The sequence below is a fragment of the Heterodontus francisci genome, chromosome 14 (genome assembly GCF_036365525.1).
Source record: "Heterodontus francisci isolate sHetFra1 chromosome 14, sHetFra1.hap1, whole genome shotgun sequence".
In the NCBI taxonomy this organism is placed as follows: Eukaryota; Metazoa; Chordata; class Chondrichthyes; order Heterodontiformes; family Heterodontidae; genus Heterodontus; species Heterodontus francisci.
The window spans coordinates 55,399,818-55,416,875 of record NC_090384.1 but is presented as its reverse complement, the minus strand read 5'-3'; the positions used below and the strand labels follow the sequence as shown (position 1 = coordinate 55,416,875).

Genomic DNA, 17,058 nt, shown 5'->3' with positions numbered 1-17,058 from the left:
GAGGTACATAAGAACATAAGAAATAGGAGCAGGAGTAGGCCATTCAGCCCTTCAAGCCTGCCCCACCATTCAGTAAGATCATGGCTGATCTGTCCCAGTCCTCAACTTCTGTTTCGGGCCTGCTTTGCCTAACCCTCAACTCCCTGACATTTCAAAAATCTATCTACCTCCTTAAATACATTTAGTGACCTAGCCTCCACAACTGTCTGAGGCAGAGAATTCCAGAGATTCACCACCCTCTGAGAGAAGAAATTCCTTTGCATCTAGTTTTAAATGTGTGACCCCTTATTCTGTAATTATGTCACCTAGTTTGAAATTCCCCCACTAGTGGAAACATTTTCTCAACATCTACCCTGTCAAGCACCCTTAAAATCTTGTATGTTTCGATAAGATCACCTATCATTCTTCGAAACGCCAATGAATAAAGGCCTAACCAGCACCTTTTCACTCATGATAGATAAAGATTGTTACAAGTTCCTCCCTCCCATTTACACCTTGTTCATCTATTATTGTTGGGATGTTTATAGTGACCTCCACCGTGAAGACTGATGCAAAATATTGGTTTAATTTATCTGCCATTTCCCTGTTCCCTGTTATTAATTCCCTCTTCTCATCCTCTAAGGGCCCTACACTTACTTTAGCTACTCTCTTCCTTTTAATATACCCATAGAAGCTCTTACTGTTTGTTTTTATTTTTCTTGCCAATTTAATCTCAATCAATTTTCTCCCTCTCTTTATTAGTTTTTTAGTCATCCGCTGCTGGTTTCTAAAAGCTTCCCAATCCTCTGGCCTACCACTCATTTTCACCGCATTGTACGCCTTTAGGGCGGCACAGTGGCGCAGTGGTTAGCACCGCGGCCTCTTGACTCCAGCGACCCGGGTTCGGTTCTGGGTACTGCCCGTGCAGAGTTTGCAAGTTCTCCCTGTGACCGCGTGGGTTTCTGTCGGGTGCTCCGGTTTCCTCCCACAGCCAAAGACTTGCAGGTTGATAGGTAAATTGGCCATTGTAAATTGCCCCTAGTGTAGGTAGGTGGTAGAAGAATGGTGGGGACGTGGTAAGGAATATGGGATTAATGTAGGATTAGTATAAATGGGTGGTTGTTGGTTGGCACAGACTCTGTGGGCCGAAGAGCCTGTTTCAGTGCTGTATCTCTGACTGTATGAATGCTGAGAACAGTCTTGTTTCACAGTGTATTAGTCAGTGATCTGGAAGCAAAACTATTAGAAAAGATGACTTTCTGTACAAACCAGAAAGTTTCCAGGTTTGACCCGTAATCTGTGCTGAGAAAGCAAAATTAAATGGAGATATAATGAGGGGAATACAATTAGCTTTAGAAATCTGGGTGATACCCTAACATACAGTCCTGAGAAATTGGGCCTCAGGCCTCATGTAAAGTAGACCAAAGGCAAATCAGCAATGATGGGGAAATAAATTTTGGGCTTCTGTATTGCTGGGCAGTAGCTGTTGTGAGGACTGCTCTAGAGCTGGTAGATGCAATCCTGCTTCTCCCAGCTGCATGTTGAGGTAAGTCTTTGGCTTAAAACTTAATCTTTTTGGCAACTGTATTAGAAATCTGATACCTCACCCAGGCCAGTCTATCAACACTGTTGATTGGTGAGTCAGAATAGGTTGCTAATCACATCGGTCACTGGGGTCTGGGATTGTTTCAGGCCAGTTCCAAGTAACCATGCAAGCCAATAAACTAAAAAAAATGGGACGGTCCTAGTTAAACAAACAGTGGGAAGCTTATGAGAATTTTGTTCAAGTAAGCTGGGTGGCTTCAGCTGGTTACATTCCAGCAGTAGCTTGCTCACACCTAGGGGTCTCTAAACTGTGGCATTTGCCGACTTGCTTCTAATTTCTCTGGACCTGGGTAAGTGGAAGGTGCCCTTTTCAGAGTAAAATTTTCCCTCCTAGATTTGACAAATAGAAAATTTCTCTATGGCCCAGGGATCCAATTCTGATTGTCATCAACAAACTTCTATAAGGTGCTGTACGTTGGCATCTAGCGAGTACAGGATGGAGATCAACGGCAGACCTTCATGGCTGAATAGTTTTCTGACCATGCTTAGTTTGATATGTGATGAATAGTCACTTGGACAGGGATTTGAAGGCTACTGGTGACTGTATTGAGGGCTGTTAGAGTTTGTTGAATCTTACCACTGCATCAATTCTCACCTTCAAGAGAGAAAAGAAAGACTCGCGATGCGCGATTAGCCTGCACTTCTTCAATAGAATGCAGGCAGCACGCCAACTTCATGTTGCCTGCTCATTTGAATGGTTGCTAATTGCAGCCAGAGCTAAACGAGCTGTTCATTGGTTGCATGCATCAGCAAGGGATGCAAACTCACAACTTCTTTGCACTGCTTAAAGCTAGATGCATTAGAACATAGAACAGTACAGTACAGGCTCTTCGGCCCACAATGTTGTGCCGAACCTTTAACCTACTCGAAGATCAAACTAACTACCTACCCTTCATTCTACTATCATCCATGTACCTATCCAAGAGTCGCTTAAATGCCCCTAATGTATCTGCTTCGACTACCACTGCTGGCAGCGCATTCCACGCACCCACCACTCTCTGTGTAAAGAACCTATCTCTGACATCTCCCCGAAACCTTCCTCCAATCGCCTTAAAATTATGCCCCCTGGTGATAGCCCTTCCCACCCTGGGAAAAAGTCTCTGACTATCCACTCTATCGATGCCTCTCATCATCTTGTACCCCTCTATCAAGTCACCTCTCATCCTTCTTCGCTCCAATGAGAAAAGCCCTAGCTCCCTCAATCTTTCTTCGTAGGACGCCCTCCAGTCCAGGCAGCATCCTGGTAAATCTCCTCTTCACCCTCTCTAAAGCTTCCACATCCTTCCTATAATGAGGCGACCAGAACTGAACACAATATTCCAAGTGTGGTCGAACCAGGGCCTTATAGAGCTGCAGCATAACCTCGCGGCTCTTAAACTCAATCCCCCTGTTAATGAAAGCCACCACACCATACGCCTTCTTAACAACCTTATCAACTTGGGTGGCAACTTTGAGCGATCTATGGACATGGACCCCAAGATCCCTCTGTTCCTCCACACTACCAAGAATCCTGTCTTTAAGCCTGTATTCCGCATTCAAATTCGACCTTCCAAAATGAATCACTTCACACTTTTCCAGGTTGAACTCCATCCGCCACTTCTCAGCCCAGCTCTGCATCCTGTTAATGTCCCGTTGCAACCTACAACAGCCTTCCACACTATCCACAACTCCAGCAACCTTTGTGTCATCGGCAAACTTGCTAACCCAGCCTTCCACTTCCTCATCCAAGTCATTTATAAAAATCACAAAGAGCAGAGGTCCCAGAACAGATCTTTGTGGAACACCACTGGTCACTGAGCTCCATGCTGAATACTTTCCATCTACTACCACCCTCTGACTTCTGTGGGCCAGCCAATTTTGTATCCAGACAGCCAACTTTCCCTGAATCCCATGCCTCCATACTTTCTGAATGAGCCTACCATGGGAAACCTAATCAAACGCCTTGCTAAAATCCATATACACCACATCCACTGCTCTTCCTTCATCAATGTGTTTTGTCACATCTTCAAAGAATTCAGTAAGGAATGTGAGGCATGAGCTGCCCCTCACAAAGCCATGCTGACTGTCTCTAATCCAACCATGCTTTTCCAAATAATCATAAATCCTGTCTCTCAGAATCCTCTCCAATAATTTGCCCACTACCGACGCAAGACTGACTGGTCTATAATTCCCAGGGTTATCCCTATTCCCTTTCATGAACAAGGGAACAACATTTTCCACCCTCCAATCATCTGGTACTACTCCAGTGGACAGTGAAGACGCAAAGATCATCGCCAAAGGCGCAGCAATCTCTTCCCTCGCTTCCCGTAATATCCTTGGGTATATCCCGTCTGGCCCCGGGGACTTATCTGTCCTCATATCATTCAAAATTTCCAGCACATCCTCCCTCTTAACCTCAACCTGTTCGAGCATATCAGCCTGTTCCACGCTGTCCTCACAAACGACCAGGTCCCTCTCACTAGTGAATACTGAAGCAAAGTATTCATTTAGGACCTCCCCTACCTCCTCCGACTCCAGGCACAAGTTCCCTCCACTATCCCTGATCGGCCCTACCCTCACTCTGGCCATCCTCTTGTTCCTCACATAAGTGTAGAACGCCTTGGGATTTTCCTTAATCCTACCCGCCAAGACTTTTTCATGTCCCCTTCTAGCTCTCCTAAGTCCATTCTTCAGTTCCTTCCTGGCTACCTTGTAACCCTCTAGAGTCCTGTCTGATCCTTGCTTCCTCAACCTTAAGTAAGCTTCCTTCTTCCTCTTGACTAGCTGTTCCACATCTCTTGTCATCCAAGGTTCCTTCACCCTACCATCCCTTCCCTGCCTCATCAGGACAAACCTATCCAGCAGTCGCAGCAAGTGCTGCCTAAACAACCTCCACATTTCTGTCGTGCATTTCCCTGAGAACATCTGTTCCCAATTTATGCTCCCCAGTTCCTGCCTAATATCATTGTAATTCCCCCTCCCCCAATTAAATATTTTCCCATCCCGTCTGCTCCTGTTCCATGACTATAGTAAAGGTCAGGGAGTTGTGATCACTATCACCGAAATGCTTTCCCACCGAGAGATCTGCCACCTGGCCTGGTTCGTTGCCAAGCACCAAGTCCAACATAGTCTCCCCTCTAGTCAGCCTATCTACATATTGAGTCAGGAAACCTTCCTGGACACACCTGACAAAAACTGCTCCATCCAAACTATTTGCACGAAGGAGGTTCCAATCAATATTAGGGAAGTTGAAGTCACCCATGACAACAACCCTGTTACTTCTGCACCTTTCCAAAATCTGCCTCCCAATCTGTTCCTCCATGTCTCTGTTGCTATTGGGGTGTCTATAGAAAACTCCCAACAAAGTGACTGCTCCTTTCCTGTTTCTGACTTCCACCCATAATGACTCAGTAGACAAACCGTCCTCGACGACCTCCCTTTCTGCAGCTGCGATACTATCCCTGATTAACAATGCCACTCCCCCACCTCTGTTACCTCCCTCCCTATTCCTTTTGAAACATCTAAACCCCGGAACATCCAACATCCATTCCTGCCCCTGTGATATCCACGTCTCCGTAATGGCCATAACATCGTAGCTCCAAGTACTGATCCATGCTCTAAGTTCATCACCCTTATTCCTGACACTTCTTGCGTTAAAATAGACACACTTCAACCCATCATACTGGCTGCAACTTTGCCCTGTCAACTGTCTAACCTTCCTCACAGACTCTCTGCACTCGGCATCTGCCTGTTCAACAGCTACCCCATCCACTGATCCGTAGCTCTGGTTCCCATCCCCCTGCCAAACTAGTTTAAACCCTCCCGAAGAGCTCCAGCAAACCTCCCGCCCAGGATATTGGTGCCCCTCCAGTTCAGATGCAACCCGTCCTTCTTGTACAGGTCCCACCTTCCCCACAAGGTATCCCAATGATCCACATATCTGAATCCCTCCCTCCTACACCAGTTCTGTAGCCACGTGTTCAGCTGCATTGTGACTGGAGTGTGTAGGGCTGTCATATAGGAAGTGAATCTGACCAGGTAAACTTTGAATAATGGCACAACAGGGGGGAGAGTGGACTCCAAGCTTTTCGTTCACTGCACTGGAGGTCATGGTGGAGGATGTGGAAAGTAGGAAAGTTCTGCATCCACAGGGGTCTTGAAAGCCCTCCAGAATTATGCTCAGAAGGCAGTGGGAGTCGATAGCCTTGGAGGTTAAGGCGAGGAGTCAACTCCCGAGGACCTGAATTCAGTGCCGCAAGCAGTTGAGTATCTCCAATGAGTTGTCACTTCCCTCGCCCTCGCCCTCTCCCTCTCGCCCTCCCCCTTCCTATGGTAAAGCACTCATGATGATTAGCTTGTGCGGTAAGCTAATCTTTTCTCTCTTGAAGGTGACAATTGATGCAGTGGTAAGATTCAACAAACTCTTAACAGCCCTCAATATAGTCACCAGTCGCCTTCAAATCCCTGTCCAAGTGACTATTCGTCACATATCAAACTAAGCATGGTCAGAAAACTACTCAGCCATGAAGGTCTTCCGTTGATCTCCATCTTGTACTTGCTAGCTGTCAACATACATGCACCTTATAGAAGTTTGTTGATGACAATCAGAATTGGATCCCTGGGCCATAGAGAAATTTTCTATTTGTCAAATGTAGAGCTTCTCGAGAGTGGTCTTGGCAGCGGATGAGTTGTTGGAGCTCTAAGGGCACCTGTAGTGCCCAAAAAATGGATGCTCATGAGCCCATTTCCTGTCCTCCATCTTTGCTGCTTCATAATCAGTTGATAGGGGATCCAAGTGAATTACCTAATGTGATGCTCCCTAATTCCCTATGAGGAAGCAACTATCATTTGCTCAACCCCTCTCAAAGGGATTACACATTGGTAGCAGACCATGTCAAGGATGTGACTTGCAACTAAACATTCCATGGCAGTGCTTTGGAGATGAGTATCTGAGGTGCTACTGAGCCACTTCAATAGTATATTTTGAATCTCTGTTATTTCTAGTTGAGACATTTGAATGGCGATATTCATGTTTTAATTGTTCTCTTGATATTTAGAAACCTTGGAGGTGAACATATTTACAAGCCCAAAGGAAGTCTTGGCGAAGGAAGATGTTTCCCTTGAATGTATATTTACTGTCGGAGGAGCTATCGACCTAACAAATGTAGGGGTCCAGTGGGCATTTGGGCCTGAGAAGAAAGAAATCTATGTCTTTAATGGAGGAATACATTCATCAAAAAGACAAGGAGCAAAAATGTCTGATGCTGATTTACAGGGAGGAGTTGCTTCACTATATCTTCCAAACATACAGTTTGATGAAGAAGGGGAGTACACTTGCACTGTATTTGTCACACCTGATAAGGTAGAAAAGAGATCGGAAATGCAGGTGTCAGGTAAGAGTGTCCAAAATGTTATCTGTTGTATTGTGGAAACACCTTTACAGCTGTAAAATAAATATGCTCAATATATAGTAGGTGATTCTTTGGGTTGGCACACTACCTTTTCACTTATGAAACCTGGGTTTTAATGCAGCTCAGACTGATGGAATGACATTTTGCTCCGTCTCCTAGCAATGTGTTCAATGAGTTTGGGCAGTCTTAATTTTGACGTGGAATTTGCAGTCTAACCCCTGAGACTAGCAGGAAGTCTGGGAAATGGGAAGCTTGTAATGGTGTAGCGGAGGTAATTCTCTGGGGTTAAAGGTGAGTTGCAATGTTGGGGCAGAATAGAAGAGTTTTCTTTGGTAGCAACACAACTGTAATGTGCAGAAAAGAACACAAAAACTACTTCTTCAAAAAGAGTGCTCTGGTAAATTTTTATTATGTCATCTGCTCAGAACAGAAAACTAATAGGCTGCACAAGACGTGCCCGCAAACAGCTCCCAAAGAACAAACAACCTAAAACAACCAATCAGCATACTCCCAATATCGAGATTTATGAAGTCTACATAACCAGTAAGAAAAAATACAAATTACATGCACAATCCCTTGAGTATCACTATAAAACATAGTTTAAAAAGTTGCACAAAACATTTATATTAATATGGTAGATTTGCAAATGGAAGATTATCAAAGATTTTATAGCAGAGTACTTGGAGAACAGTGATAGAATTGGACAGAGTCAGCATGGATTTACAAAAGGGAAATTGTGCTTGAAAAATCTACTAGAATTCTTCGAGGATATAACTAGTAGAGTTGATGAGGGGGGAGCCAGTGGATGTGGTTTATTTGGACTTTCAGAAGGCGTTTGGCAAAGTCCCACATAAGAGATTAGCGTGTAAAATTAAAGCGTGTGGGATTGGGGGTAGTGTATTGCGATGGATAGAAAATTGGTTGGCAGACAGGAAATAAAGAGTAGGAATAAATGGGTCTTTTTCCGAATGGTAGGCAGTGTCGAGTGGGGTACCGCAGGGATCGGTGCTAGGACCCCAGCGATTTACAATATATATTAATGATTTAGATGAGGGAACTAAATGTAATATCTCCAGATTTACAGATGACACAAAACTGGGTGGGAGGGTGAGTTGTGAGGAGGATGCAGAGAGGCTTCAGGGTGATTTGGACAAGTTGAGTGAGTGGGCAAATGCATGGCAGATGCAGTATAATGTGGATAAATGTGAGGTTATCCACTTTGGTAGCAAAAACCGGAAGGCGAATTATTATCTGAACGTCTATAAACTGAGAGAGGGGAATATGCAATGAGACCTGAGTGTTCTCGTTCACCAATCGCTGAAGGTAAGCATGCAGGTGCAACAGGCGGTAAAAAGGCAAATGGTATGTTGGCCTTCACAGCGAAAGGATTAGAGCATAGGAGCAGGGATGTCTTGCTGCTATTATACAGGATCTTGGTGAGACTGCGCCTGGAATATTGTGTGCAGTTTTGGTCTCCTTATCTGAGGAAGGATGTTCTTGCTACAGAGGGAGTGCAGTGAAGGTTTACCAGACTGATTCCTGGGATAGTGGGACTGACCTATGAGGAGCGATTGAGTTGGTCAGGATTATATTCGCTGGAGTTCAGAAGAGTGAGGGGGGATCTCATAGAAACCTATAAAATCTAACAGGATTTGACAGAGTAAATGCAGGAAGGATGTTCCAGATGGTGGGGGAGTCCAGCACCAGGGGTCATAGTCTTAAGGATACGGGGTAAAGCTTTCAGGACTGAGATGAGGAGAGATTTCTTCACCCAGAGTGTAGTGAGCCTGTGGAATTCGTTACCACAGAAAGCAGTTTAGGCCAAAACATTGTATGTTTTCAAGAAGGAGTTAGATATAGCTCTTGGAGCAAAAGGGATCAAAGGATATGGGGGGAAAGTGGGAACAGGTTACTGAGTTGGATGATCAGCCATGATCATAATGAATGGTGGAGCAGGCTCGAAGAGCCAAATGGCCTACTCCTGCTCCTATTTTCTATGGAAATCTGAGGCTTTCTTTATCATCACTCTAAACCCTTTGAGGGTTAATTATTTCCATAGCCCTGAGAAATCTACAACTGGTCAAGGCCAATTTCTGCAGCAATTCTAACATGAAAATATTGTCGACTTTCTGGCAGGTTTGTCCAGGATTTAGAAAATATCGATGGGGTAAATATTTGTTTGTGAGATGTTCTTTTTGGTGTATGAATTTTAAATGATACAAGTCCTTTTTATGGCCTTAGCCTTCCATATCTCTGTAATCTTCTCCAGACCTACTGACCCCACCCTGAAAACTCTGTTCTTCTGACTATGGCTTGTTAAGTATCCTGCAATCCTCTGTCCCACCATTCCTTCAATCACCTTGTTCCTGTGTTCTGGCATTTCTTCCTAAATATCTTTCGTGTTGCTTGTAGCTCATTTGGTAGCACTCTTGTCTTTAAGTTAGAAGGTTGTGGGTTTAAGGCCTGCTCAAGGACTTGAGCCAAAAAATCAAAAGCTGACATTCCACTGAGGGAGTTTTGTACTGTTGGAGGTGCTGTCTGTCAGATAAGACATTAAACTGAGGCCCTGTCCATCCTCTCAGGTGATGTGGAAGATCCCACAGCACTATTACCAAGAAAAGTAGGGGAGTTACCCTTGGTATCCTGCCCAATGTTTATCCCTCAATCTACATCACAAAAATAGATTATCTGGTCATATCACATTGCTTTCTGTGAGAATTTGCAGTGTGCAAATTGGCTGCCATGTTTTCTACATTACAACAATGACCACACTTTAAAAACATTTCATTAGCTGTAAAGCACTTTGGGATGTCCTGTGGTTGCGAAAGATGCTATATAAATGCATGGTTTTTTTCTTTTAAATTCTTTAGAGGTTATATAAACAAGTTGTTGTCATTCTCCTTCTGTCTTCTTCCTCCTCCTCATCTTCCCCTGCTTTGTCCTCATCTCTTTCCCCATTCCTCCTCATGCTTGTTGATGATGGAGGAATTTGAAATGTTTCAATCTACATTTGAGGTATTGGAGTAGTTACTTAATTTAACCCAGATATAATTGTGCACATTCTGGAAGAAGATTATTATATGAGTGAGATAGCTGAAGGAAGGAAAGTGGTGTTTTTAGTATATGTTTGTACAAATTAACTTCGACCTGGCTTTAGATATTTATGGCAGTGTGCCTTCAACCTGTCTGACATGTTCTTCTATTTATCTTTAATGCAGCTGCACCAGTGATCTATTTGTCCACAGAACACATTACTATTCTGACTGGTTCAGAGGGGTCTGTGAAATGTGATGTTACTGGATTTTATCCTCAGCAGCATGAGCTCTTCTGGGAAAAGATAGCAAATGGGGAAACTAAGAAACTAACAGAAGAAGTCTGCACTGGTGCATTAACTTCCAACAGTGATGGAACCTTCAATGTTTCTAGTAGAGTGAGAATTAAACCAAAATTGGATGACGATGGTAATCGGTACAGGTGCATCATGAATCACCGTTCATTTGTCAATACGTCAAAGGAAACTAAACTCACAGTGAATGGTATGTTCTCTTCTTTGCATAATATTTTTCAGTGCGCTTTTGTTGAAGCTTACACGTGTTTAAATGACATGCCCATTATTTAACATTGCATTTGTACTGTAGCTTGCATCCGACTTAAATCAAGAATTCATCCTTTATTATTCCACAATGAAAAGACTATTGTATACCATAATGATTATTCAGATCAACCAGCCATAAGATTTCTAAACTTCAGAATAGGAGACAACAATATGCATGTTTAAAAGCTGTTCCATAATACTGCGTGTTAGAGTCATAGGGAGATTGCTTATAGTAATTTTATAAAACTGCTATTAACAGTAATTAAGCTGAATTATCTTCAGATTGTCTGTACAGTGGAATCTGCTTGTGCCCAGACTGATTTGAAAATACTGGAAATAAATATTTTTTTTTAAATGACATTTTGGGTGGGTACCCTTCAGCAAACGTATGGCCAAGAGGTAAACAAACATTTAGTAATGTTGGAAAAATAGGAAAAGGGGTGAAGAGAGAATCAACAGATACACCAACCTTGGAGGGAGTTGATGTGTGAAATGATCTGCAAACTATCAAATGGATAAAAGATCAACAGTGAGATAATGCAGTCACAGAATCCTGTTTTTATTTCATTTTTGACTTCCACTCATTTCTTGCTCTAAATTGTAAACTAACTTTTTCAAAGCATGATGCACCACTCAGAAGGGGATAAGGGTCATGATTGCATCATTCATACTTGCTATTAGGTCTATAGTCTCCTGAATAGTAACACACTTTTTAAACAGCTGATTGGTAGTCATAGAGAAATACAACACCGAAACAGGCCCTTCGGCCCACCGAGTCCACGCCGACCATCAACCACCCATTTATACTAATGCTACATTAATCCCATTTTTCCCTCTCACATCCCCACTTTTTCCCCTCAATTCTCCTACCACCTACCTACACTAGGGGCAATTTTTACAATGGCCAATTTATCTATCAACCTACAAATCTTTGGTAGTCTTCTGAACTCTCCTTTCCTTTAATAAAGCAGCATATAGAGGCTTTGGCAGCTCACTGATCAACAGGATAAACTGCTGTTGAATACAAGAGAAAGCAAATGAAGCATTGCATCTAATGCAATAAGTATAAAGGAGCTGTTAGGAACCTAGTTTCCTTCTGGCTGCTTGTGGGATACCAAAGCTTTAAAAGTTCATTTATAATTTAACATGTGTGATTGCTGTCAGTGCTGCCCAGCTTTCAATAACTTAGCTTACAGGCACTTTTAACGTGTGTGGTGTTGTGGGGAAAATAACTGGTCTCAAGTCCACAGGATTAAAGTAAATAAAGGTTTATTCAAACAGCGGTGCAAGGGAGACGTGCCTGGTGAAACGTCCAGAGGCTTCTCACAGAAACCGAATCTGGTACAAATTTATAGAATACAATAACAATTACTCATTTGTCCATACAACCCCATCTGCACTCCCGGATACATTCCAAAGCTGCAGCTTGATCAATAAACTGAAGTGTATTGTCTCACTAATCATCCCACCCACCCATCCACCCACCCCCCACCTGTTGTCTCCTTCGCTTGGTGTCTTCACAGTTTATAATATCCTGTGCCTCCTGCAATCGCAGTCTTCTCTCAAGGCCAAGTTGTTTACACAGATATAAAGGCAGTTAAAGTTCTGAGTTGTACAGCTTCCCATAACCATTGCCACGCATCCCATCATACCCTGGTTCCCACAACTACAGTGCTTCCTTCTTCCTTCTAAGACTGTTAATGTATCCTAATGCTAAATAATCTACTAACGTTGCCCCACTGGTCCCACTTCAGTTCCTCCTTTTGGACCCTGGTCAGGCACACCACCTGACCCAGGCTGGACATTCCCGATCATCTCCACTCACCAATTGCTCCAGGGATCCTACTGGAGTTCAGCGGGCTTCTGATATCCTAGTCTATCATTCTCATACGGCTTCGCTAAAGTCCTGTCATGCATATTCATGTTTCATATTCCCTGAGAGAGGGGCTCTGACCGCAGGGGATACCAGGGTGCACCCTTTGTTGGGCAGCATTACCATCTGTACCGCTTGGGATATCATCCGCCTTTGGAAGCAACAAATACAGAGACTGACTACCAGGGCCACAATAGACTCAACAGCTGCATGATCCTTCCCACTTCCCCCCCAGTTATACTGTATTCTTGCCATCTTGGCTCTATTGGAGGCCGAGTCCTCCAATCTCCTAGCCACTCATTTGTCTAGCTTCCCCGTACCCTGCCCCTCGTGATTACTTGACGGCTTTGCTCCATAAAACTCGGTGACCAGTGGTGTTCCGCAGGGATCTGTTCTGGGACCTCTGCTCTTTGTGATTTTTATAAATGACTTGGATGAGGAAGTGGAAGGCTGGGTTAGCAAGTTTGCCGATGACACGAAGGTTGCTGGAGTTGTGGATAGTGTGGATAGGCTGTTGTAGGTTGCAACTGGACATTGACAGGATGCAGAGCTGGGCTGAGAAGTGACAGATGGAGTTCAACCTGAAAATGTGTGAAGTGATTCATTCAAATTCGACCTTCCAAAATGCAGAATACAGGCTTAAAGGCAGGATTCTTGGTAGTGTGGAGGAACAGAGGGATCTTGGGGTCCATGTCCATAGATCGCTCAAAGTTGCCACCCAAGTTGACAGGGTTGTTAATGAAAGCCAACACACCATACGCCTTCTTAACAGGGGGACTCAGTTTAAGAGCCGCGAGGTTATGCTGCAGCTCTATAAGACCCTGGTTAGACCACACTTGGAATATTGTGTACTGTTCTATGTTCTATGTTCTGAAACTCCTTGTAGTGGCTAGGGCCCTTTGCACCACTTCCCGGGTAATCCTCCCGGGATGGCATCAATGTCTAACGATCCATCCCACCAGGGGCTGAATACACACCCCATGAGGGCCCTGCCCACAAGTTGGAAATCCCCCACCGTAAAAGAGTCCATGATCTGTCAGCAGAAAGTGTGGTTATTGTCACACACCAATCCTCCATATATGAACCTTGTCCTGTCCATCAAAGCACCACTGTGTAGGGGAGGCTTGTACTGCCTTAAAGACTTTCTTGAGAGGGCTGGCTGATATCACTATGGCAGAGTCATTATTGATGGGTCTCAGGGTATTACAAGAGCAGATGATGTAATGCTGCAACTCAGTACAACATTCTCATGTTTCATCAATAGGGTACCATTTAAACCTGGATTTATATACCCGCGAGATCCTACTTGATACACTAACTCATCCCTCACCACCCCCAGGGATATGAATTTATAACCCCCTGAATAAGTACTATTTGCATGGTCTGGAGGCAATCATTCGGAACTTGATTGTATTCTCCAATCTCCACCCCACCTTGCATCCCCACCTCACCCTGCATTAGAGGTCATATAACTACCAGTTCCTGTCTTTCCTCGTGCAAATTAATACGGTCTAATTTTCACAGCCTGATGTATGTGTCGTGGGTACCAAATCTTCTATCTTCAATCTCTGAAACAACGTTATCTACCAAGTTCTGAGCCAACATGTCACAAGCCCTTCCCTTTGAGTTCTCAAAAACTGGAGGCTGATTAGTCCATCCTGTCGTGATGTTCACTCCGGTGTTGGACGCCCTCGAGGTGCTCCCTCCTTTAGGTAGTTGCATGCACTATCCTGGATGCAGGCAAGAGGTTCTGTTGATATTTACGGTGGGCACCTCCCATGTTGCCACGGTTACCAGGAGGATGATCACCTTTGTTGCTACCCACTGGGCTGCCATTGCTCCATTGATTTACCTGAAACAAAATCACTAAGATTTGCTGCTGGCCCTCCTGTTGGCAGAAACAGAATGTAAGTCACGTAATTTGACTTGAGACCACTGGGAGTGGTGTCATCCCATGCGGCATTCCTGGAAAATAAAATACCAATCCCATTACTTTAAAATTTTTCCTTTTCAATCTGTCTGTACCAAACCTCTGAGTTGATATACAGTGATGTTGTTTTCTTATTTAATCCAATATTTACTGTTGTCCAAGCAGAAACCACCAAATCCGTATATGTAGTTTTGTTGTTTTCCTGGAATCTCTTTAAATTTCAGGTTAGAAAACCAACTCAAGTTAATATAATTTAATTCATCATCTTCAATTCCTTCCTGAAGATGTCAGCAATCTTGTTGCAATAAATTTTGAAAGTTGTATGGTTAGTTTAAACTGCTAGCAGAAAGGGTTAACTTTCTGCTATTCTGCAAGGGTGTGGGACGAACGTTCTCAAATAATGATGATGTCACCACCCCTTTATCTATGAAGCCAGAACAAACCATGGGCTATCGAATAGTCTAACCACATACTTTTCAGGCAAATAGGAAATTTCCCAGTTAGCAGTACCCAACATTAAAAACTACCCTGTTCTCACATGCGTGAATTTAAACCTGGATTAACATTCCCACGTTTATCAAAATACAGTCGTGTCATGATTCTTGGCCAGAAATCTCAATTCGAATCTTATAACTTAAACAGAATCACAGAATAATACTGTGCAGAAGAGGCCCTTCGGCCCATTTGAGTCTGCACCAATGCATTAAAGACACCTGACCTGTCTACCTAATCCCATTTGCCAGCACTTGGCCCATAGCCGTGAATATTATGACGTGCCAAGTGCTCATCCAGGAACTTTTTAAAGGATGTGAGGCAACCCACCTCTACCACCCTCCCAGGCAGTGCATTCCAGACCGTCACCACCTTCTGGGTAAAAAGGTTCTTCCTCAAATCCCCATTAACTTCCTGCCCCTCGTAACTGACCCTTCAACTAAGGGGAACAGCTGCTCCCTATCCACCCTGTCCATGCCCCTCATAATCTTGTACACCTCGATCAGGTAACCCCTCAGTCTTCTCTGTTCCAGCAAAAACAACCCAAGCCTATCCAATCTCTGTTCATAGCTTAAATGTTCCATCCTAGGCAACATCCTGGTGAATCGCCTCTGCACCCCCTTCAGTTCAATCACATCCTTCCTATAATGTGGCGACCAGAATTGCACACAGTACTCCCAGCTGTGGCCTTACCAAAGTTCTATACAACTCCAACATGACCTCCCTGCTTTTGTAATCTGTGCCTCGATTGATAAAGGCAAGTGTCCCATATGCCTTTCTCACCACCCTATTAACCTGCCCCTCTGCCTTCAGAGATCTATGGACAAACATGCCAAGGTCCCTTTGTTCCTCGGAACTTCCCAGTGTCAGGCCATTCATTGAATACTTCCGTGTCACATTACTCCTTCCAAAGTGTATCACCTCGCACTTTTCAGGGTTAAATTTCATCTGCCACTTTTCTGCCCATTTGACCATCCCGTCTATATCTTCCTGTAACCCAAGACACTCAAACTCACTGTTAACCACTTGGTCAATGTTTGTGTCATCCACGAACTTACTGATCCTACCCCCCACATAGTCATCTATGTCGTTTATATAAATGACAAACAATAAGGGACCCAGCACGGATCCCTGTGGTACGCCACTGGACACTGGCTTCCAGTCACTAAAACAGCTGTCTGTCATCACTCTCTGTCTCCTACAGCTAAGCCAATTTTGAATCCACCTTATCAAGTTACCCTGTATCCCATGTGCATTTGCTTTCTTGATAAGTCTCCCATGTGGGACCTTGCCAAAGGCTTTGCTGAAATCCATGTAAACTACATCAACTGCACTACCCTCATCTACACACCTGGTCACATGCTCAAAAAATTCAATCAAATTTGTGAGGCATGACCTCCCTCTGACAAAGCCATGGTAACTATTCCTAATCAAATTTTGCCTGTCCAAGTGGAGAAAGATTCTCTTTTTCAGAATTTTCTCCAATAGTTTCCCCACCACTGACGTGAGACTCACTGGTCTGTAGTTCCCTGGCTTATCTCTACAACTTTTCTTAAATAGTGTGACCACATTAGCTGTTCTCCAGTCCTCTGGCACCTCCTCCGTGGCCAGAGAGGAATTAAAAATTTGGGTCAGAACCCCTGCAATCTCCACCCTCGCCTCCCACAGCATCCTGGGACACAAATCGTCTGGACCTGGAGAGTTGTCCACTTTTGAGCCTGCCAAAACCTTCAACACCTTGTCACTTCCTATGACAATTTGCTCAAGAATCTCACAGTCTCTCTCTCTCTCCGAGTTCCATATATGCATCCTCATTCTCTTGGGTGAAGACAGATGTGAAGTATTCGTACAACACTTTACCAATGTCCTCTGGCTCCGCCCACAGATTTCCCCCTTGGTCCTTAATGGGTCCTACTCTTTCCTTGGTTATCCTCTTCCCATTGATATACTAATAGAATATCTTGGGATTTTCCCTACTTTTACCAGCCAGAGCTTTCTCATATCCCCTCATTGCTCTCCTAATTGCTTTCTTAAGCTCCATCCTACACTTTCTGTGCTCCACTAATGCTTCCGTTGATTTGCTCTCCTCGTATTTGCTAAAAGCCTCTCTTTTCCTTCTCATCGTACCCTGAATGTTTCTGGTCATCCATGGTTCTCTGGGCTTGTTGCTCCTACCTATTACCCTAGAGGGAAC

The 17,058-nt window shown here is 44.0% G+C and overlaps 1 protein-coding gene across 1 annotated transcript in view; it reads left to right on the top strand.

Moving 5' to 3' along the window:
* The window catches only part of LOC137377050 (uncharacterized), a 76,157-nt gene that overhangs the window by 13,563 nt on the left and 45,536 nt on the right, over positions 1-17,058 (top strand). Inside the window, exons 2-3 of the mRNA XM_068046245.1 lie at positions 6,621-6,956; positions 10,193-10,510. Of these exons, the coding sequence (XP_067902346.1) occupies positions 6,621-6,956; positions 10,193-10,510 (654 nt within the window). The remainder of the gene's footprint in view (positions 1-6,620; positions 6,957-10,192; positions 10,511-17,058) is intronic.